Raw genomic sequence first — 22,336 nt, 5'->3', positions numbered from 1 at the left:
AAAGCCTCCGTTCCTCCACCTGTAAGATGCACTGATTACATTCCTATCTCATCGTATTGCTTAATGCACATGGGTGGTTTAGTGTGGGACCCAGAGCACAGCAAAATACCCAAACATTAGAAACAGTTTTAGGCCTACAAAATTAACATAATAACTGCTTCCAACTTGGCTCAAGACTAGTAGGAAAGTAACCTCCCCTGGACTAGTGTTAACCAGACTCGTCAGCATCTACAGCTGACGTCACAAAATACTTCTGACTGATATAACTCACAGACTTGCTCATGAGAGAGGCTCCCACAAGTCTTTTTCTATTTATAAGCATTCTGAGAAGTTTAGCATCTGGCTGGTGTGTTGTTAAAATTGTACGTTTAAGAAGATTAAGCTAATATAGCAAAATACTAGATATTACCGTCTGGCACCAGGGTTGAAGACCACACACACACACATACACACACACACACACACACACACACACACACACACACACACACACACACACACACACAGGAGAGAGAGAGAGAGAGAGAGAGAGAGAGAGAGAGAGAGAGAGAGAGAGAGAGAGAGAGAGGGAGAGAGAGGGAGAGAGCCAGCGAGCAGAGATCCAACACCCTCTTCTGGCCTCTTCAGGCACTGCATGTGATTGGTGCATAGACATACATGCAAGAAAACACACAAACACATTGAAAAAAACAATTTCCTTATTTGGGAAATAGAAAGTTCAAATACAAATAATCAGTTTTCCCTCATGAATCAATTCCACATTTATCTTTTTATTTCTTTCTTTACAACAGGTGGTTTCCTTTCAATAAATCTTACTGCTACAACTGACTAGTCACATACAAAATAAAGGTATCTGCTAATGGATCCAAAATTTTTGCTGTTGGATGATGCTCTTGTACACTGGTTTAATAAAACACTGGTTGGGGCCGGGCGGTGGTGGCGCACGCCTTTAATCCCAGCACTCGGGAGGCAGAGGCAGGCGGATCTCTGTGAGTTCGAGGCCAGCCTGGTCTCCAAAGCGAGTACCAGGAAAGGCGCAAAGCTACACAGAGAAACCCTGTCTCGAAAAACCAAAAAAAAAAAAAAAAAAAAAAAAACCACTGGTTGGACAGTAGCCAGGCAGGAAGTATAGGTGGGGCCAGCAGACTCGGAGAATGCTGGGAAGAGGAAGAGAGGAGAGAGGAGTCACCAGCCAGACACAGGAAGCATGATGACAAGGCAGAACTGAGAAAAGGTACCAAGCCACATGGCTAAACATAGATACGAATTATGGGTTAATTTAAGAGTTAGTCAGTAATAAGTCTGAGCTAATGGCTGAGCAGTTATAATTAATATAAGCTTCTGAGTGATTATTTTATAAGCAGCTGTGGGACCATGGGGCTGGGTGGGACTGGAGAAAATTTTTTACTACAGATTTTATTATAAAGCTAAAAGCATAAAAATAGACTCAGAAGAAACAAACATTAAAAAAAGTGTAAATGGGGCTGAGTATAGTGGTGCACACATTTAATCCCAGCCCTTGGGAAGCAAAGGCAGGTGGATCTCTGAGTTCAAGGCCAGCCTGGTCTACAGCAAGTTCCAGGACAGGCAGGGCTACACAGAGAAACCCTGTCTCGAAACAAACAAACAATTGTAAATGGGGGCAGGGTCTGGGGGAGATGCCTCAGTGGTTAAAGCGCTTGCTATGCAAGCAAGATAACCATAGGTCAGGTCCCTCAAACCCACAAAAAATGTGTGGGTGGGTGGAAGTAGCTGCCTGACAGTAATTCTTGCCTGGAAGGTAGAGGCAGGCAATCCTTGAGCAAGCTGACTAGTTAGACTAGCCCTATCAGCCACCTCTGGGTTTGATTGAGAGAGCCTGCCTCAAAGATAAGGTGGAAGACTGATCAAGGATGATTTCCAACACCAACCTTGGGCCTCCGGTTATATGTGTGCTCATATGTGTCTGTACACGTGTATACTCACAAGCAAGCAGGTGTGCATACACATCACACACACACACACACACACACACACACACACACACACACACATATATAGGCATGAGAAGAATTTTAAAAATTCATAGATCGGTGTTTATATAATAAAAACATGTATCTTAATGGGTAGTGTGAGGAAAATAAAGAGATGGCCCCCTGAGGGGTATCAAGTATCTAATAAGATATATACAGAATATATGATGAACTTTTACAACTCAATGAGATAAGACAAATGTAATCCAATTAAAGCTAGGGAAAGGAGCTGATTAGACATTTCTCTAATGACAATGCATAAGAGACTGATGAAAACATTTAAAAATACACCATGTCATTACTCATTAGCAAAATAAAAATCGAAGCCGCCGGGCAGTGGTGGCGCACGCCTTTAATCCCAGCACTTGGGAGGCAGAGCCAGGTGGATCTCTGTGAGTTCGAGGCCAGCCTGGGCTACCAAGTGAGTTCCAGGAAAGGCGCAAAGCTACACAGAGAAACCCTGTCTCGAAAAACCAAAAAAAAAAAAAAAAAAAAAAAAAAAAAAAAAAAAAAAAAATCGAAGCCACAATGAAATACTACTTTATAGACACTAAAATGAAACAATAATGGTTTTGGCAAAGATGGAGAGGAGAAACTGAGACCATGTACATTACTTGTGTGACCCAGGAGTTTTATTCTTTGATGTTGAAATAATAGAATTAGAAATATATGAGCTCTTGGGATGGTGTATGCATGGAACTCTGGCACCAGGGAGACTGAGGTAGGGGCTCTAGAGCTGAATGCCAGGCAGCCTGAGCTTTATAGAGACCTCGACTCAAAAAAAAAAACAACAAACAAACCCCAGACCAAACATGAGATGAACATGCATAAACGTTCACAGCATTCCTATTCATAATAATCAATCAACAACTCATATAAAATACGGTATAACCATGAAAAAATTAAGCAGCCTGAAAAAGAATGATGAATCACTGATACATACTACCATCTTGAATAAGCCTTGAAAACCTATAACTTGAAACATGCCAGTCACAAAGGGCCGTCTCTTATACAATGCTAAATATGCCAGAAAGACCCAGAGCAGACAAATCGATGGTGACAGAAAGTAGATTAGTGCTTGTCTGGGGCAGGGGCAGTAAAGGAAATAGGGAGTAATGCAGGTGGGAGCGGCCTAGTGAGCTTAAACTGTCAACTTGACCCAACCTAGAGCCATCCAAAGGAATTCCGGTTGAGGGGTCAGATATGCGGTGCTACATTTTCTGACATCTCTTGCTTTTAGAGACTGGACTTTTGTCTGACCTTGCAGCCAAGTTAATAATATACCTTGAGATAATTTAAAACCTGTGTACTTAGCCTGTTGTCCTACTGTGTACTAGGCCTAAATTCAGCCTGCCTTTAAGAGAGTGATATAACCAACCTCACTATGCCTAGGATTTCCCAAGCAATTGACTTCTACAGACCAAGCTAAATGCACAACTTTAATCTTAAGTTATGGACTCTTCCATACTTTGATATCCAGAATGTTATGTTGTGTGTGTGTGTGTGTGTGTGTGTGTGTGTGTGTATGTGCGTGTGTGTGTGTGTGTGTGTGTGTGTGTGTGTGTGTGTGTGGTGTGTGTGTGGTGGTGGTGGGTGGTGGTGATCATTTGCTGAAAACAGCCAGCAGGTTGAAGCAACCTTAAACAAAACAAATATCCCATTTAATGTTGCAAGCAACATGTGAATATAGGTTGATAATATCTGTGTGAGGTCTTGAGTGCTATATATGAACCATTGGGGGTCAGTAAATAACCTCTTCCCTTGTAAAGCTCTGGTAAAGAGCTCTGTAAAAAAGTATATTCCATTCCTTATTTTCTGTGCTACTCAATAAATACATAGAAAATCCCCCTTTTAGGCACAGACACAGGACCACAGGCACAACAAACAGGCAATAAGAACACATTTTACACACACACACACACACACACACACACACACACACACACACACACACACCACAGATAGACCACAGACCACAGATGGAAGGAAGTAGGAAATTCAAATTTGGGCTCCCCCTTGGTCAAACTACACTAAGAGGAAGTTCTGTTTCCACAACGGGATATTGATTGACCGTTAGTTGACATAGGAGAACCCAGCCCACCATGGGCGGCACCATTCCCTGGGTAGGTGGTTAAGGAAGCTGGTGGAGTCTGTGCCATCCACCAAACAGAGCTCCTCCATGGTTTCTGCTGCACTTTCTCTGCTGTGACTGAGTTGTTAGAGGTCATGCTGTGTGGAATGGCAAGTAGGCTGACTTCAGTTTCTGCTTGAGCTCCTGCCCTGCCTTCCCTCAGCGATGGACTGTGACTTAGAAGTGGAAGTCAGATAAATCCTTTCCTCTAAGTGGCTTTTGTCAGAGCGTTCTATCACAGCAACAGAAAGAAACCAGAACAGGACAGGTGATGTGTCTATGGTGACTTTGTGGGTTCAGTCAAAACAATTGCAGCACCTATTTCAAATGTTTGCATTGTGTGGGGTCTTAGTTACTTTTCCTTTTTTTTTTTTTTTTAAAAAAAATGATTTATCTATTTTTATTTTATGTGCATTGGTGTTTTGCCTGCATGTATATCTGTATGAGGTTGTTGAGTCTCCTAGAGTTGCAATTACAGGCAGTTGTGAGCTGCCATGTGGGTGTTGGGAATTGAACCCGGGTCCTCTAGAAGAACAGCCAGTGCTCTTAACCACTGAGCCACCTCTCCAGCCCCGTTAGTTATTTTTCTGTTGCTGTGATAAAACACTGTGGCCGAGGCAACTTATAAAAGAAAGCATGTAATTAGGCACATGGTTCCAGGGGGCTAGAGTCCATGATGGCGGAGCAAAGGCCACTAGGGGCAGCGGAGAGCTCACATCTCCGACCACAAGCAAGAGACAGGGAGTGGTGCTAGTTTAAGTCTGCCCCTAGTGACACACCTCCTCCAACAACACCCTCTCTCTCACAATCTCTCCTAAACCTTTCCACCAACTGGGGACCAAGTATTCAAACATTTGAGCCTATGCAATTCAAACTATGTCGATAATTGCATTTAAAAATAACAGAGAAGCTGGAGAGATGGCTCACTGGTTAAGAGCACGTGCTACTCTTCCAGAGGACGTGGGTGATTCCCAGCACCCACAAGGAGGTTTACAACCATGTGTAACTCCAGTCCCAGAGTGCATAGACATACATATATGCAGGCAAAACACGCACACACATTGTCTTTTTAATTAAAAGAAACAGAAGCTAGTATCTTTCCCCCTAAACCTATCACATGTCTTTCACCCAGAATAACCAAGGCTAAGCAACTGTTATGTCCCCAAACCCAAGTAATCCAAGTGCTATGGGGTAAGCCCCATTAGATATGCCACACATCGAACTGGGAAGAGACATGAGAGAACAGCCTTGGAAGACAAAGAGGGAGATCTCAGGCCAAAAGTGCATTTGCAGCCTTGCCCAGCAGGCAACAGGGATATCCAGCACATTCCACTGATTCAATGCCGCCCCTTTCCTGGACAAAGGTGAGGCATGTGGGCTGGCATCTGTCTTGAAGCTTCAGTAGGGTGGGCTGTAGGTCCTGATCTTGTTTATAGAGGTAACACAGTTCTCTACATCATCTCCAAACTCTGAGCTTATCTAACAATAGACACACACATGGCCTACAGAACTATGACAACTACTATGTGCAGGCAGATGGTGACAGCGTATGGGGGTCCCTGTGGTCTGCACACACTCATCCTGATACAGAACTTTTCAACTTAGGGTGAACTTTGACACCCAGTGCTGCTCCTCCCCCCACGACAGACATTTACCTTGAGTTTTGAGAAGAATTTAGAATAACTAGGTGGAAAGAGTGGGTCCTCTGGGACCACAAATCATTAGCTGGATCCTAATGCAGGCGTTAGCTCCATTGACCTTATTCTCTTCATCCCAGGCAATTCGTCTTGGTTGAAAACACAAGAACTTCAACTTTTTTCAATAACCCACACCATTAGGGGGAAAACTTACTGACCTACACTAGAATTTGCTGAAGTCCTAAGAGGCTGCATGGTATGGAGAACTATCTGCCCTTCCACAAAGTGGCTACGCTCAAAATTTTCTTAGAAGTTTTTTGCATATTTTGTAGTTTCAAACGTTCTATTTGTCATTATGTGAGTGTCCCTGTTTCTGTTGAGAATTTCATACATGCATGTAATGTTTTGATCGATCCACCCTCATTCCCTGCCCTCCTGGTCTTCCCCCACCCTCCCTCCACTGGTCCCTCCCAGTTTTGGTCTTTGTTACTAGGTGTTGAGGAACAAGTGCTTCAGACAAAGGGGAAAGATACAGCAAACTAACCAACTAGTCAGAAATTGCTTTTCAGACACTAAGTTACATGCAGGCAAAATTTTTATAGTCTTGGCTAAGCATGGTGGCACAAACCTGTGATCTTATCACTCAGGAGTGAGCCGGGAAGATTGTGAGTTTGAGGCTAGCCTGGGCTACATATTGAATTTCATGCTAGCCTGGCTGCAAAGCAATAACCTGACTGCCCCCCCCCCTCCAACCAACCAAGCCAACAACAAAACCCCAAACAACAATAACAAAGATTTTGTAATTGTGTTCCATTCAGCACCTTCTCAAGCCTGCTGCTCTGGCCCAGTGTCCTAGAAAGGGAGAGCTGGGGGTCCCAAAGGGACTTACTGTTGGGCGTTTGATGTCATATTCTTCTTTGGGTTTCCAAGCCAAACAAGATCTGAATCTCCTTGTGTGTGTGTGTGTGTGTGTGTGTGTGTGTGTGTGTGTGTGTGTGTGTGTGTGAGAGAGAGAGAGAGAGACAGAGAGAGACAGAGACAGAGAGATCTGACAAGGTCTCATTCTGCAGCACAGGCTGCCTTTGAACTCCTGTATGGTCCTCTCTCTTCAGTCTCTGGTGAGTCTACAGTCATGAGCCACCAAACCTGGGTTTATTTTCTTTAATTATATAGCTTCTGCAAATTTTAAATTCCATTTCCAAATGTATGTTTTCCTCTCCTCCTTCTCCTGTTCTCTCCCCATGCTAGATTCCATCCTGGGTATGATTACATTTCAAGCCCTCGACTTACATTAAAAACAAAAAAACTAGCTGGGTGATGATGGGGCATGCCTTTGATCCCAGCACTTGGGAGGCAGAGGCAGGGCAAATCTCTGTGAGTTGGAGGCCAGCCTGGTCTACAGTGCTAGTTCCAGGACAGCCAAGGCATTCTCTTGAAACAAAACAAAACCAGCCAACTAACCAAACAAACAAACAAACAAAACCCCCAAAACTTATTTTGGGCAGGTCATGGTTTCCCATGCTTTTAATCCTAGCACTCTGGAGAGGCATGTAGATCTCTGTGATTCAGCCTGGCCTCTATGAATTTCCAGACCAGTCATGGTTACACAGTGAGATACTGTTTCAAAATAAGTAAATAAATAATAAAAACTAAGGGTTTACTTATGTTTCTCTGTGTGTGTATCTGTGCATGTGACTGCAGGTACCCTCAGAGGCCAGAGGCGTTAAGTCTCCGAGCTGGAGTTACAAGCAATTATGAGTCACCCACTGTAGGTTCTGGGAATCAAGTTCAGTTTCTCTGCAAGGGCAGTGCTTACTCTTAACTGCTGAGTCAACTCTCCAGCCTTTCTTTAGTAAAGTATTCCCTTGACTTACTTCTTCTCAAGTACATAGTATCAACCCCTCTCCCCCTGCTTTTTTTTTTTTTGAGACAGAACCTATCCAGCCCAGGCTAGCCGCAAAGTAACAGAAGGTGACCCAGAACTCTTGATCCGCCTGCTTCTACCTCTCAAATTCTGGGCTTGCAGGAAAGCACCTGGCAGTTCATCAGCTCTTTGAAGGTGGCTTACTTGCGAACACAACAGTCCTCTGAGGATCTCAAAGTAATTTCTGGGAAGGTTTCACAGAGCAATTTTACTCTGTACAATGGAGTCCTGTAAGATTAAGAACCAAAGTGGGGCTGGCAGCCACTCCCTTGAATTCTTTTACAGGCACACCTGCAGTAAATAGCAAGGGGCCATATTTAGAACAATTCCCCGAGGTCATTTTCTCTACTAAAGTGAACACTTGGTTCACCACACTCCCTGGAATCAGAAGGGTGGCACAGATCCTGCCATCCCTTCGCCCCACCCACTGGTGGCAGATGTGTTCCTGCTGAACCCGCCTCGAGCTTAAGGCTCAGTGGGGACTTCCATGCTCAGAACCCACAGGAAGGCAGGAGGAGAGAACCACCCCAACAGAGTTGTGGGGCCCTTCTTTAATAAAGCGGATCAACAGGTTCAGACTTTGTGAGTTCATTACCAGTTAAGCCGTGGCTGTAAAGTTATCTAAGAGACGGACATTAAGAAAGAAGATGATGGGGCTGGAGAGATGGCTCAGAGGTTAAAAAGTACTGCTTGCTCTTCCAAAGGTCCTGAGTTCAATTCCCAGCAACCACATGGTGGCTCACAACCATCTGTAATGAGATCTGGTGCCCTCTTCTGGCCTGCAGGGATATGTGCAGACAGAATACTGTATTACATAATAAATAAATAAATCTTAAAAAAAAAAAGAAAGAAAGAAAAAAGAAAGAAAGAAGATGATGCCGGGCGGTGGTGGCGCACGCCTTTAATCCCAGCACTCGGGAGGCAGAGCCAGGCGGATCTCTGTGAGTTCAGGGCCAGCCTGGTCTACAGAGCGAGATCCAGGACAGGCACCAAAACTACACAGAGAAACCCTGTCTGGAAACAAAACAAACAAACAAACAACCAAAAAAGAAAGAGAGGAGATGAAAAAAATGGTGCTTCTCTAGTCGGAGGGGCCAGACCCAGAGCGCGTGTCTGCAGCACCTACCTGGGTGCTACTGTCATCTGAACTATCCCCACAGCTCTGAGACTGGAGGCTCAGCTCTTCTCCAAGCCTCCCAACTTCTCTGGGCTCCATGGCCAACAGCTGTTCAGGGCCTCCCGAGTCTCGATTCTGCTGGGGCTCCTCCTGCCTCTCTCTTGGAAAAGTGGCCGCCTTCACTGACTCCTCTGGCATTTCCTCCTGCTTACTTTCTCCTAATTCAGAACTTGGTACAAATATAACAATAAAAGATCTATCAAACAAATATTCTTGTGGCAGAATAATGAAGAAAATCCTACACACTAGCGGATTGTTCTTTCAAACTTGAATTGTACGGCTGCAAGTTGTTCTTGTGCATTTTATAGCAACGACTCTTATTTTTTCACTCACAGTCAAGGAGATGACCCATCATATACTTTTGTTTACAGCCCAACAACCAGTTTAAATGATTTTTTTTTATCCTCTCTGGACTTTTAGTATTGCACTGGGCAGATTCAGATCATAAAGAGTTCCAAATGCCACTCAAATGCAGGTACTTCAACAGGCAACGAGGCTACAGTGGGCTGTAAGAGGTTTATACTTAAGAAATAAGGATATCTAGACAGTAATTAGGCTGAGTAGTAATATATGGCTTGGTTAATCGTTGATGTGCGCTAAAGGAGGACAGAAGACTGGAGTGCACACCAACGTGCTGGGTGTTTTGCTGCATTTTGCTTCTGCCGTTGTTTTTTTGGCAGTGCCGGGACTGAATCCAGGGCTTTCTGCTTGCTAGGTAAGCATTCTGCCACTAAGCTCACCCCAGCCCCACGTTTACTTCTGTCCCTCCAATCTGACATTTGTTTGGGGCACCTTGGAGCCCAGCACTGCTGGCCTCGCCAGTCAGAGTTGTCACCCACATTCAAGAAGGCACAAATCAAGAGCCATAAAAATATTTAGATTCTGAGGCTGGAGAGGTAGCTCAGCAGTTAAGAGCACTGGTTGCTCTGTCAGAGGACCCGGGTTCAATACCTAGCTGGCAGCTCAAAACCATCTGTCACTCTAGTTCAGGGGAATTGGACTTCTTCTTCCAGCCTCCATAGGTACCGGGCATGCACGTGATGCACAGACATGCATGCAGGCAAAACACTCATGCACATAAAAATAACTGATTAAAAAAAGAAAGCCTGCCGGGCGGTGGTGGCGCACGCCTTTAATCCCAGCACCTGGGAGGCAGAGTCAGGTGGATCTCTGTGAGTTCGAGGCCAGCCTGGTCTCCAAAGTGAGTTCCAGGAAAGGTGCAAAGCTACACAGAGAAACCCTGTCTCAAAAAAAGAAAAAAAAAAAAAAGCCCTAAACCATCTTAAAATGTTTAGAGTCTGAAAACTTGCAACCCGTGAACATACATTGTTCTGTGGTGCTGGGAATTGGATCTAGGGTTTCACGTGTGTTAGGTGGTGCTGCGCTAGTGAGCTGTAACCCCAGTCTCCACGAATATATCGTAATAGCGATAAAATGCTTCATAAGAGAAAAACTGAGTGTTCGATGCTGCTCATAATAATGTTATTTAAAACAGCAGCTAATGGAGACACACTGTTCCTGTTTGGACATGGTTTTATTGCTTCCCCGAGGAGATCCCCTGAGCAAGCCAGCCAGTGAGAACAGTTTGAGATATCCTTCAACCAACAAGGTGGAAAGGCAGTCGAGGATGACTCCTGACATCAACCCGGGGCCTTGACATGCAGGCACACAAACATGCATATGCACCTCCATACATGCACATGTGGACACACATGAAAACATGGACACAAAGGAAAACAGGAAAAAAGAACATGGCTGTCCCCTCCTTGCTTCCTGACTAGTCACATGACCCCTTCTTGCGTGTGTCCCTTCTGCTGTAATGCCATCTGCAGGAAGGCCCTCACAGAGATGGGTGCCATGCTTCTGAACCCCCAGAACCATGAGCCAAATAAACGTCTTAAAAAAAATTCAGTCGTACCAAAAAAAAAAAAATTCAGTCCCAAGTATTTTGTCATAACAATAGACATGTTCTCCAAATCAGCAAACAGACAAAACAATTCAGCTGGAATTCAAGTTATTTTATTTATTTAAATTTGTATTACATTTCAGTTGTGTGTGTGTGTGTGTATAACAAGCGTGCTCGCATGCCACTGTGCATGTGTGAAAGTCGGAGGACGACCTGTGGGAGTCAGTTCTGTCCTCTGTCATACAGGTTCTAGCGATCATACTCGGGCTTGGTGGCAAGCACCCTTATCCTCTGAGCCGTCTCGCTGGCTCTCCCCTTATTTTTTGAGATAGGGTCTCTCACTGGACCTAGAGCTCGCCAGCTTAGCTAGATGGGCTGGGCCATGAATTCTGGAGACCCGTCCATCTCCACATGCCAAGCCAGTAGAGGGACAGGCGAGCATCACTGTCCCTGGCTTTTACATGGGTACTGGAGATCTGGACCTAGGTCCTCATGCTTGCCCGGCAAGCCCTTCGCTGCCTGAGCCATCTCCCCAGCCACCTCTTACATTTTAAAAGCCTTTCTCCATATTCAGGTTACTATATCTTCTTCATCCCGATTAGAGTCACTAATCCCAAAGTCCCACTGAATTTTTTTTAAAGATTTATTTATTTATTATGTATACAATGTTCTGCCTGCATGTATGTCTACAGGCCAGAAGAGGGCACCAGATCTCATTACAGATGGCTGTGAGCCACCATGTGGTTGCTGGGAATTGAACTCAGGATCCCTGGAAGAACAGTCAGTGCTCTTAACCTCTGAGCCATCTCTCCAGCCCACTGATTTTTTTTTTTTAAAAAAATGCTTTACACATAGCAGCCAGAGTGATTTTCCTCAAGCACTAACCTATTGTTTTGCCCAGGCTGCTAAACTCTAAAGGAGCTTTTATTGTCTAAATTACTAACTAGGGTTGTGGACAGAGCTCAGTGTTGGGTGCTTCTTTAGCGCATGGGAAGCCCCATGATTAACCCCAATATTGCAAAACCAGCAAGCAAACACCTCTCTGATGCAAGCATCCCATGTGCCTCTATGTTCGGGAGTCTGCCTGCATCTGATTCTGATTGTTCCCCTTCCCTAGAGTTCTTCTAAAGGACCTCACACAAACCTATGCCCTTTCAACATCACATTCTGCTGCTGCTGCCCATCTCTGTCTCTGTCTCTGTCTCTGTCTCCCTGCACCCTGATTTGGCCCTTGACAGACTATGAAGCCAGCACCGCCTCGTGTAACTACCTCCTCCCATCAGACCATAACGTTAAACCTGTCTTAGTTTGTGCTCTCCCTCTGCTTGGAGCACCTGCCCGCACACAGTGGACAAATGGTTGATGCTGAGTGTGGCTGTGTTCCAGATCTGACTGAAGTGGAACCTGCCAAGGGGCACAGGTCATGAAACAGGAGCCATTTGAGATGGGGGGAGAGGGAAGAAGCATGTGGCTGATAACCTAGAGTTCTCATAGTCCCAACCACGGGAAGTTGGTCTTGCTAGAGGAGCTCTCTGGAAAGAAGCCCAGAGTCTGTCTCCCGGCAGAGTTCCCACCGCAGAGGAACGAAGGCACCAGCCTTGCTACTCTGACAAGTCTCCCCACCCACCCGTGACCTGCCCCAGCCGGGTGAGCAGGTCTGCCTGACACTGTCAGTTCTTTCTGGGAAGAGTTTTCAGGGTGATTGCTACATCCCGACAGCTCCAGGCTACTGCTTCTTCATCTGTGGCTCACAATGGATGAACTGACCTGCCTGTCACCTTCCAGCTTCATCTAATGAGATGCTAGGGCAACTTCTCTTGAAACCTGTCCCCATGCTTTAGAATTAGGCTTTCTTTTTTCTTTTTTCTTTTTTTTTGGTTTTTCGAGACAGGGTTTCTCTGTGTAGCTTTGCACCTTTCCTGGAACTCGCTTTGGAGACCAGGCTGGCCTCGAACTCACAGAGATCTGCCTGGCTCTGCCTCCCGAGTGCTGGGATTAAAGGCATGGGCCACCACCGCCTGGCATTCCACCAAACCTAAATATGGTGAGCCAGTTTCTCAGTTCCTTGTTTTTGGGCTCATTGTCAGAGAACACGCCCATCTTGCCAAGATGCCCTTCCCACCCCACACCTGTCAACCCCATCTCTCCAAGACACCCTTCCCCCTCCACCTCTCTGTTTCCTGGTTGGGAATCTTGGACTCAGAGCTAACTCTAAAGTTAAAAGAAATTTTTAAGAGAACATAAAATTTAGGAGCTCCCAAACTGGCAAAGCAGTATCTATCTTAGAACATTTATGCCGAAATAAATTTGGTGACACCAGGACCCAATCTCCCCAGTTCATGGAAAAGAGTGTCCTTTAGGTTGGCATCTAAGGAGCATGGGCATCTACTGTTTCCTTCTCAATGACCTTTAGGCTTTTGTCCACACAAAGTAATTGGTTTCTATTAGTTTTTGTGCCATATTAGAACAGATCATTTGCCCAAAGCCTCCAAAACTTCTGTGAAGGATAATTTTGGTTAAGATGTATAAAAAACAGGGTTAAGTAGCAAGATTAAACAAATAAATAAAAGAGAAGCATTCTGAAAACTCAATTACCAGATATAATGTCAAATAAGATCAGCAAAACAGAAACTGTATATAGAGTACAGCCTTGATTATGTAAAAACAATTTACCACCAGGAGGTGGTGGCACATGCCTTTAATCCCAGCACTCTGGAGACCGAGCCAGGCAGATCTCTATGAGTTCGAGGCCAACCTGGTCTACAGAGTGAGTTCCAGGACAGCCAGAGCTACACAGAGAAACCCTGCCTTGAAAAACAAAACAAAATAAAACAAAACCAAGTTACCTGCATACCTGTGTGCACAGAAGAGAGGTGGGTGAGAGTGTCTCTCTTCCGGAAGAGAATTGTGGGTTATTGTAATCCATTTCTACTTTTACATGCTTCCTACATTTCAACAGAAAGCATATGCTAACTTTCAAAGGCAAGAGGAAAAGTTTTGAAATGTAATGTTAATGCTCCATCAGAAAATGGCATGCCCTCTCAGCCCACTGCAAGTGGTACCCTAGTCACTGCCCAGTCCATCTCTTCTCTTCCACAGTACTCAACACACAACTGTTTAAAAAAGAAAGACAGTTGGGCAGTGGTGGCGCACGCCTTTAATCCCAGCACTTGGGAGGCAGAGCCAGGCGGATCTCTGTGAGTTCCAGGCTAGCCTGGGCTACAGAGTGAGTTCCAGGAAAGGTGCAAAGCTACACAGAGAAACCTTGTCTCAAAAAAAAAAAAAAAAAAAAAGAAAGAAAGAAAGAAAGAAAAAAGGAAAAAAAAGGAAAAAAAGAAAGACAAACTCTAGGAAATGCTTAAAACTAATTTTTTTCTGATTACATCTCTTGAAAATGAATGTCAGCTCCTTAGGATAACCAAGCCAAATAAACGCCCCTCCAGTTACTGTGTTCAGGAGTCTCTCAATTTACCAGGGTGCCTGTCCTTCTTCACTTGGGCTTAGAACCTCTCCTTCCAAAAGTGGCACTTTAGACACCAGATCTTCACCGTGGCCGTCACTTGTCATTAAATTGGCAGTTCTGTCCCCTACAGAGCAATGTTCTAACTGTTGCAATTCTTGTGAAAACTTTGAGACCTGTAAAGTTAAGTGAAAAAGCAAATGTTCTATTTTGCAGCCGTGAGGAAAGTAGATCGACTCCACCAAATGCTTCATTACTGCCTTAAGTTATCCAAACTGGAGCCCTACAGCAAGTCTTACTGCAATCTAGTTAAATACTCTGCAGGTGTATATAACGTAATCCATGTTTGCAGTAGACATATGGGTATGTAACTCCATGATTTAACCAGCCAACCAACCAACCAAACAAACATCCAACCAAACAACCAAACAAATAGTTTGGCCTTCGATGTTGGCGTTTCTGTTGCTGTTAAAATTGCGTTGTGCCTTTAAATAGGAACAAGGAGCAAACAGCAACAGCACTCCAGTGAGCCCTTGGCTTTTACATGCTCACTACACATTTTTGTCCCCAAGTTTTGACTGCGCTTCATTGATTCATAAAAGCAGTAATATAGTGCCTTGAGAAAATATTAGAAGGCTACCAGCACCTTATAGAAGGGAAATTTCTTCCATTCTGACCATATTTATTTGAAAACATTTGAAAGGTTCCTTGTTGACTGTGGTGGCCCCTAAATGCCAGCCTATCTGATAGTTTATTTACAAGGCTATATTGTGAGGCCCAGGCTCAGTGTTGGATGGGAAATGAAGATCTGTATAAGCTTCCTAGGGGAATCCGGTGCATGTGGGCACTTTGAGGGATACTGTGTTGCATTTTTATTTGTTTGCTTTTAGAAGATTTTGTAGATTTCCCATCCTCAATGGTTACTTGGGGTTATTCATTCTATGTTCATACGAAATCCAAGCAGACCTCCTTCCAGGAGTAGAGGCTGGTTGGGAAATGGAGATGGTTCCCACCATGGTCCTGAATTAGAGCAAACGATGCTTGTCTGAAAACACAAAGCTCCTACAGTAACTGTGCTTGATTCCAAGAGCCAGGGAACTAAATACAAAGCTCGACTTCAATGTATTTTAAGAGATTCCGTTGTCTCCTATGACTTTTCCTTCCCCTGAAGAGAAACTACAGAGCGCAGTATAGACTCCCGTGCATACACCTCTCCCAAGGGCCGTCACTTTCCAGTGAAGGTGGGCCTTGAACCTTGGGAGATGGGAGGTTATGGGTGGCTTATTTAAAGTGTGGGGAGCATGTGGTCAAAGAGAGACATACTACTGACTCAAGCGGCTTTGAAGAGGAGGGAGGAGGTCACAACATGAGGAGCTGAGGAAGCAGCGAGACAGGCCGTAAGTGAGGCAGGTCTTGGAAGACAGTTTTCTTAATGAGCATGCATTAATTTTGCAAGCAGGAAAATAAATTCCAAAATGCTACTTAGTTTTTACAGTTATTCTAAAAATGCAAACATTACATAATGACAGTGAATTTTAGTTGTGTTTTTTTTTTTTTTTTTTGGTTTTTTGAGACAGGGTTTCTCTGTGTAGCTTTGCACCTTTCTGTAGCCCAGGCTGGCCTCGAAAATTTTAGTTTTTAAAGACTAGCAGAGAGCAGAACTCGGATTGAATTCTCTAATAAATTGAAAACAACAGTAACACAAACATCAAGCATTTTCTGGGTCCTCTGGACCCACATACAACAAGGTTGGGATGTCTCTTAAGCAATTGGAAAAAATACTTTTTTCTTTTTTCAATTACGTGTATATATGTGCATGTACATGCAGTTGCCTGGGTAATCCAGAAAAGCAAACCAGCTGCCGTGGAGCTGGAATTATAGGCAGTTGTGAGCCTCTCAGTGTGGCTACTGGGAACCGAACTGGGATCCTCTGCAGGATCAATAGGTGCTCTTAACCACTGAGCCATTTCTCCAGCCCCAAAATGTCGCTATTTATCATGAAGAAAGTTAATCCCATTGGCCCTTCTAGGAGATGGATAGTGTGGGAAAGGACTAGCTTCCATTTGATCTTAGCGTTAATACTTCAATCGAATTTAAACTTCAAGCCACATTTAAATACTAGAGAACTAAGCTGAGTGCTCCACTCTGTGAGACCTTAGGGTAGGACAGAAAGAGCACAGGCTGAGAAATGTCACACAGCTTGGCAGTAGTTCAATCACCTAGAGTCCCCGGGCTCTTTGTAGGAATTGAATGAGCTGGCCTACAAGATCACACCTGTTTCTGCTATAAATTTCTGTGACATGATTCTAGCTGTGACCCAGACAAAAAGTCTGTGAAATAAGAAGCTTTGGCAAATCCATACAGCACAGCCTGCCTTCCGCCAAGCAGGGCACCTTTAAGTTTAGAGCGCTCCGTGTTCCAAAGAGAAGCTTCAGGATCCAAAGGCTCAAAGCAAAAACGTTTCATGAACATAGTTTAATGGGCAGAAATGCAGCATCCCAAAGAAGCCATCCACCAGACGGTTATCATTGCAAAGGGAAACACGGTAAACTCACATCATTTCCATACGACTGCTGTCCAGAATGGGGCACTTGCACTGTATTGTAGGGGAAACACGACAAATCCAAACTGAGGGACCTTCTTCCAGATAACAGCCTGTGATTCTTTCAAAATCCCGAAACTGAAACTGAAACCTGGGGCTAGAGAGATGGCTCAGTAGTTAAGAACACAGGCTGCTTTTTCAGAGGACCTGAGTTCAATTCCCAGAAACCACATGGTGGTTCACAACCAGCTATAATGGGATCTGAAGTCCTCTTCTGGCATGCAGGCATACATGCAGACAGAACACTCATTTAAAAAATACATAAATAAATAAAATTTTATTTATTTTGGTTTTTTGAGACAGGGTTTCTCTGTGCAGTTTTGGTGCCTGTCCTGGATCTCGCTCTGTAGACCAGGCTGGCCTCAAATGCACAGAGATCCACCTGCCTCTGCCTCCCGAGTGCTGGGATTAAAGGTGTGTGCCACCACCACCTGGCTTAAATTTAAAAAAAAAAATGAAACCCTCACCCTTAATAAGGTGGTTTCAGGAGGAGGCCTTAAGGAAGCAGCTGGGGCACAAAGGTGGAGCTCTCATGATGACATTGGTACCCTTCAGAGAACAGCGTGGGCTGGGGAGATGGCTCAGCGGTAAAGCATTTGATGTGAAAGCATAGGACCTGAGTTTGAATTGTCAGAACCCATATAAAGCCAGATGTGATGGGGGATGGGGTGGGAGTGGGTGGAGGCGTGTGTAGAATCCCAGTGCTCCTCCAACAAGATCAGGGCAGAGCCAAGAGGACACGCAAAGCTTGCAGACCAGCTAGCCTAGCATAGGCAGTAGCAAAATATAAGAAACCCTAACTCAAGCCAACTGGAAGGCCAGCTGAGGTTGACCCCACACATGCTGTGGCATGAGCATGTTCACACTCACACACATAAATATTCATATGCACACATATATCATGCACATACACACAAAGATTAAAGAGGAGGAGGAAGAAAGAACCAGGAGAAGATGGCCATCTGCAAACTGGAAAGCAGCCTTCACCAAACGGGGACCTATTGGCGCCCTACTTTGGATTTCCCAACCTGCAGAGCTGTGGGCAATAGTCATTTAAACTGCCTAGTCTACAATATTCTGTTAAAACTGCCAGACTTCTTCAAAAACCTCACAGACAGACAGACAGACCAACAACTCCTGTGGGCAGATTCAAGGGCTTAAAGAGCATTAAGTGATCTTATATTGTGTCTTAGACTAGAAATGTCTTGAGTTGTTCTCATCTCCTCCTCCACCATTGTCTCCTCCTCCTTTTCATCTCCTCCTCCACCATTGTCTCCTCCTCCTTTTCATCTCCTCCTCCACCATTGTCTCCTCCTCTTCATCTCTTCTCCATCATTACCTCCTCCATCATTGTCTCCTCCTCCATCATCATTTCCTCCTTCTCATCTCCTCCTCCATCATCATTTCTTCCTCATCTCCTCCTCTGTCATTGTCTCCCCTCCATCATCATTTCCTCCTTCTCATCTCCTCCTCCATCATTGTCTCCTCCTCCTCCTCCTCCTCCTCCTCCTCCTCCTCCTCCTCCTCTTCTTCTCAGTTTTTGTTCAGGAGTGGGATTGAATGCTCAGCGTGCTGATGACTCACCTTGCTAGCAGTGTTCCCAAAGCAAAGGCTAGTTGTAGACCGTTCCCCACACATCTCCCTGGATTGTGGACCTTTCCCTTCCTACATTCCACACCGTAATCCACACTCCAGAAATTCGGTTGATAGGAAGCTGATTTAAGACATCCAGGGGCAGTTGAAGTCTAAATGTTTGCCCTGATTTATAACCTACACTATATGTCATTTTGTTATATCCTAGTAAAAGAAATTTTGATTTCTAAATCTGCTACTTAAAGTTTCCTTTTACTTTATCCACATACAAGACATGTTAAATATTTATTGAACACTCAAATAATCAATAATTCAATCTCACCTTGGCTTCTAATTCAGAATTCTCTCTTTGTAGCAGGTTATATGCTATTAAAAACTGCTCTCTGCCCTCAGGCCTTGGAAGACTTTGAATTTCCTTATAAAGGCACAGGAGTTCTGACTTTGATTTTTGGAATTCCTGTTTAAGAAATGAAGATTTTTTATGATAAAAATATATTTAAATTTAAAATTGTTTTAAATAATAATTTTTAAAAAGTAAAAAAAAAAACAAAAATAAATGTTAAAAAAACAAAAACAAAAAAGAAATGCAGATATTCTGTAGGATAAATCAAGTCTATTTCCCTGCAAAGGAATACAATTTCTACAAAGGATTCTTGAAATGGTCCTAACAAATTGTTCAGTTTTAAATGGTACCAAATGCAGTGTTTCAGTGTTTACCTTTTACAGGTTGAAAGACTGGGTGTCTACAGTCATTACTATTTTAAACAAAGCTTGGATAAAGGTAAAATCTTCATCAGCTCCTGAATTAAATACTTATTTGCCTTAAAAATACAGGGCTGACAAGACGGCTCAGCAGGTGAATGAGCTTGTTATGCACGCCCGGTGACCTACATTTGATCCCTGAACCCTGTGAGGGTGAAAGGAGAAAACTGGCTCCACGGAGCTGTCCTCGGGCCTTGGACTTGTGCTGTGCCAATGTATGATCTCCCTGATCATATACGACAACAATAATAAATTTAAAATGTGTCTCACAGCGTCTTTCATAGAATATTGCGCTACAGCGTGGTGTAGCTTTACTAAGCACCCCTAGCAGGGCTGCTTCTGAAACTAGGGCTGGACGGAGTACCAGAACTCAGCCTCATGTACCCGGGAAAACTAAAGCCGCTTCCCAAGTCTGTTCGACTTCAGACTCTGCCCTTAACTGCAGATCCTGTTGCTAATGTGTGCTCAGTGACTCATGTGCAACATTTCCTCTACTCCTCAGATTATCTGTTTCTACGCAGTTCATGTGTAGTTACACATTTTTCTCACACTTTCACACAGATATGCAGAAGAGGGGAATGACAGTTTGCAGTACCCAATAGCCAAAAGGTTACAGGACACTTACTTTAGGAGAGGAGCTACTTGATGTCCTCTGAAAGCTTTGAAGTCAGAGGGAATGGAAGGTGGGGGTGGGGGCGTAAAAAGGCAGCAACGGGGAGGGGACTCCTAAAGCCAGCCTAAATGAGGACAGAAGGGTGGGGCCCTAGTCTAACAGGTTGGAGCCCTTGTAAGAAGAGAAGAGACACATGGGCCACACCCTGTCAAGAGGACGCAGAAGGCGGCCAGGACTTCCTAGCCTCCAGGACTGTAAGGAAGTGGATTTCCATTATTTAAGCTACACAGCCAATGGTACTGAATGACAGCACCCCAAACTAAGTTATATTTTCTTTATTGTGTTGTACGGCCCAGGCATGAGAGCTCAGTATGGGTGTGTGAAGCAGGAAGTTGGATGTCTTCCTCCATGACTCTCTGCCTGTTCCTTTGAGGCAGGGTCTCTCACTGAATGGGAAGTTGGCTGCTTCTGCTCAGTTAGCTGGCCAGTGATCTCTGTTCCACAGTGCTGAGGTTTCAGACACACACAGTCATGTCTAACTTTTTTTTTTTTCTTCCAAGATGGTTTCTCTGTAGCTTTGGTGCCTGTCCTGGATCTCACTCTGTACACCAGGCTGGCCTCAAACTCACAGAGATCCACCTGGCTCTGCCTCTCAGTACTGGGATTAAAGGTGTGCACCACCACCACCCTGCTTTTTTTTTTTTTCTTCATGTCTAAATTTTTACATGGTGCTGGGGATTTGAATTCAGGTCCTCATGCTTGCATAGCAAGGACTCTTACCTACTGAGGTATAATTTGCTTTAAGATAGAAACAAATGGTCACATGAAATCCCTAAACTAGAAAAACAAGAAGAAAACGCCACCCTGAGTGTGATACCTCACTATCCACTCTCAAGGACTTCTGAACAGTAACAAAAGCAGACGCCAGTTGCTGTTGCTTCTCTCGGTCTTCTGACAAGTCACTGTCAAACACTTTAATATTTTCTTGGCTCATTTTCAATATCTGGAAAAAGCATTTTGCATAATTCACTTTGTGAACTATTACAATAACCTTCTTAACTTAATGTTAAAATCACGTGTGGGATATAAAGACTTAGGAAAACGAGTTCAGAGGACACATTTTTCTCTGCGAGCCAGTGGATACAACTGCTACATGTAGTGAGCCTTGTCCTGCCTACAGCACAGCTACCATGGTAGGTGTAATATGTGGCTCTGAAGGCATTTTATAAATGTTAACCATGTACTAAATATATTTAAATTTTATTACTTATTTAGTGGGAGGGAGAATACACACACAATATTTGTCAGAGGGCAATTTCTGAGAGTTACTTTTCTTCTTCTACTATATGGGTCCCAGGAATCAAACTCAAGGTGTCAGGTTTGGCAGCAAGCACCTTTACCCCTAAGCCAGTGGTTCTCAGCCTGTGGGTCAACCCCCCAAAGGGGGTCATGAACGACCCTTTCACAGGGGTGACCAGAGACCATCCTGCATATCGGATATTTACATTGCAAATCATAACAGTAGTAAAATTACAGTTACAAAGTAGCAATGAAAACAATTTTATGCCTGGGGGTCATCACAACATGAGGAGATGTGTTATCAGCATTAGGAAGGTTGAGAACCACCACTCTAAGCCATTTCCCCAGGCCCCAAATGTTAGATATTGACAGAATCTTCCCAAATGAAACACTGATGATAACTGAGGTAATAATTGTAATAGCTGCCATTTGCTCAGGGTCTATCATGCATCAGACACTATGGTGAAGGCTCTACATAGATTATCTCACTGTTTCTGAAGGATCACTATGGGATAGGAACGTAACTATCATCACATTTTCCCCCCCTGTAGGACATAGGTCTCAGATGTTACGTCATTTTCTAAGGTCATACAGCTATTGCTGACTTTCAAGTCTACATTTCATAAGTGCTTACTTTTAATTTCTATTCTGAACAGCCACATCCATGTACACTTTTTGTTGGGTATAAAGCCTACCAGGGAATCTGCCTAAAATCAAAATGTGCCTTAGCGAGCACAGAGTGAGAACCCCCTTGACGTGCTCCATGGAAAGAACAGGCCGTCAAGGGCAAACACACCTGGTAGGGCAGAGCTGTGCCCCTCTGTTTTAGCACCAATGGTGTAAGAGCTGGCTATTTCATCATTCTTAGCCTCAGTTTCCTCTGATGAAAACCAAGGACAACAGTGCCTGGACATATACGGACACTCTGCTCAGAGACAATGCGAGGTATTGCTCTGAACTCTCACCATCTAAGGTGAAGCAGTAAGTTCAATCATCCCAATGGTTTCCACAAGCCTCCCCGACTTCTTTTTCACCAGAATGAGCTGGAGATGGACCATCCCCAGACCTGTGCTTCCTCTCTCTGCCTGTCTGCAGTGTTATGTGCATTCTTACGTGGTTTGTCTCGCATGTATTAAGAAATATAACTGAGCCAGGTGGTGGTGGCTCACGCCTTTAATCTCAGCACTCGGGAGGCAGAGGCAGGCGGATCTCTGTGAGTT

The 22,336-nt window shown here is 44.2% G+C and overlaps 1 protein-coding gene and 1 long non-coding RNA gene across 12 annotated transcripts in view; one reads left to right on the top strand and one right to left on the bottom strand.

Moving 5' to 3' along the window:
* Ccdc30 (coiled-coil domain containing 30) overlaps positions 1–22,336 on the bottom strand; it is a 96,421-nt gene that overhangs the window by 38,634 nt on the left and 35,451 nt on the right. For 6 of the 11 annotated variants that reach the window (XM_052715001.1, XM_052715007.1, XM_052715002.1 and 3 more), the window contains 4 exons: positions 20,695–20,820; positions 18,765–18,899; positions 14,260–14,423; positions 8,831–9,050 (listed from right to left, as the gene is read on the bottom strand). The exons of 2 other annotated variants lie outside the window; for them this stretch is intronic. In XM_052715001.1, coding sequence (XP_052570961.1) covers positions 8,831–9,050; positions 14,260–14,423; positions 18,765–18,899; positions 20,695–20,820 — 645 coding nt within the window. The remainder of the gene's footprint in view (positions 1–8,830; positions 9,051–14,259; positions 14,424–18,764; positions 18,900–20,694; positions 20,821–22,336) is intronic. 3 more of the 11 variants (XM_052715006.1, XM_052715008.1, XM_052715009.1) reach the window with 3 other exon arrangements.
* Positions 1,182–22,336, top strand: part of LOC128095989 (uncharacterized) — a 38,614-nt gene continuing 17,459 nt past the window's right edge. Inside the window, exon 1 of the long non-coding RNA XR_008213497.1 lies at positions 1,182–1,234. This is a non-coding gene — a long non-coding RNA (uncharacterized LOC128095989). The remainder of the gene's footprint in view (positions 1,235–22,336) is intronic.

This window comes from Peromyscus californicus, unplaced genomic scaffold (genome assembly GCF_007827085.1).
Source record: "Peromyscus californicus insignis strain IS unplaced genomic scaffold, ASM782708v3 Scaffold_5__1_contigs__length_169319896, whole genome shotgun sequence".
Taxonomy (NCBI): Eukaryota; Metazoa; Chordata; class Mammalia; order Rodentia; family Cricetidae; genus Peromyscus; species Peromyscus californicus.
Note: the sequence above shows the minus strand (reverse complement) of the source record. Positions and strands in the feature narration are given on the sequence as shown.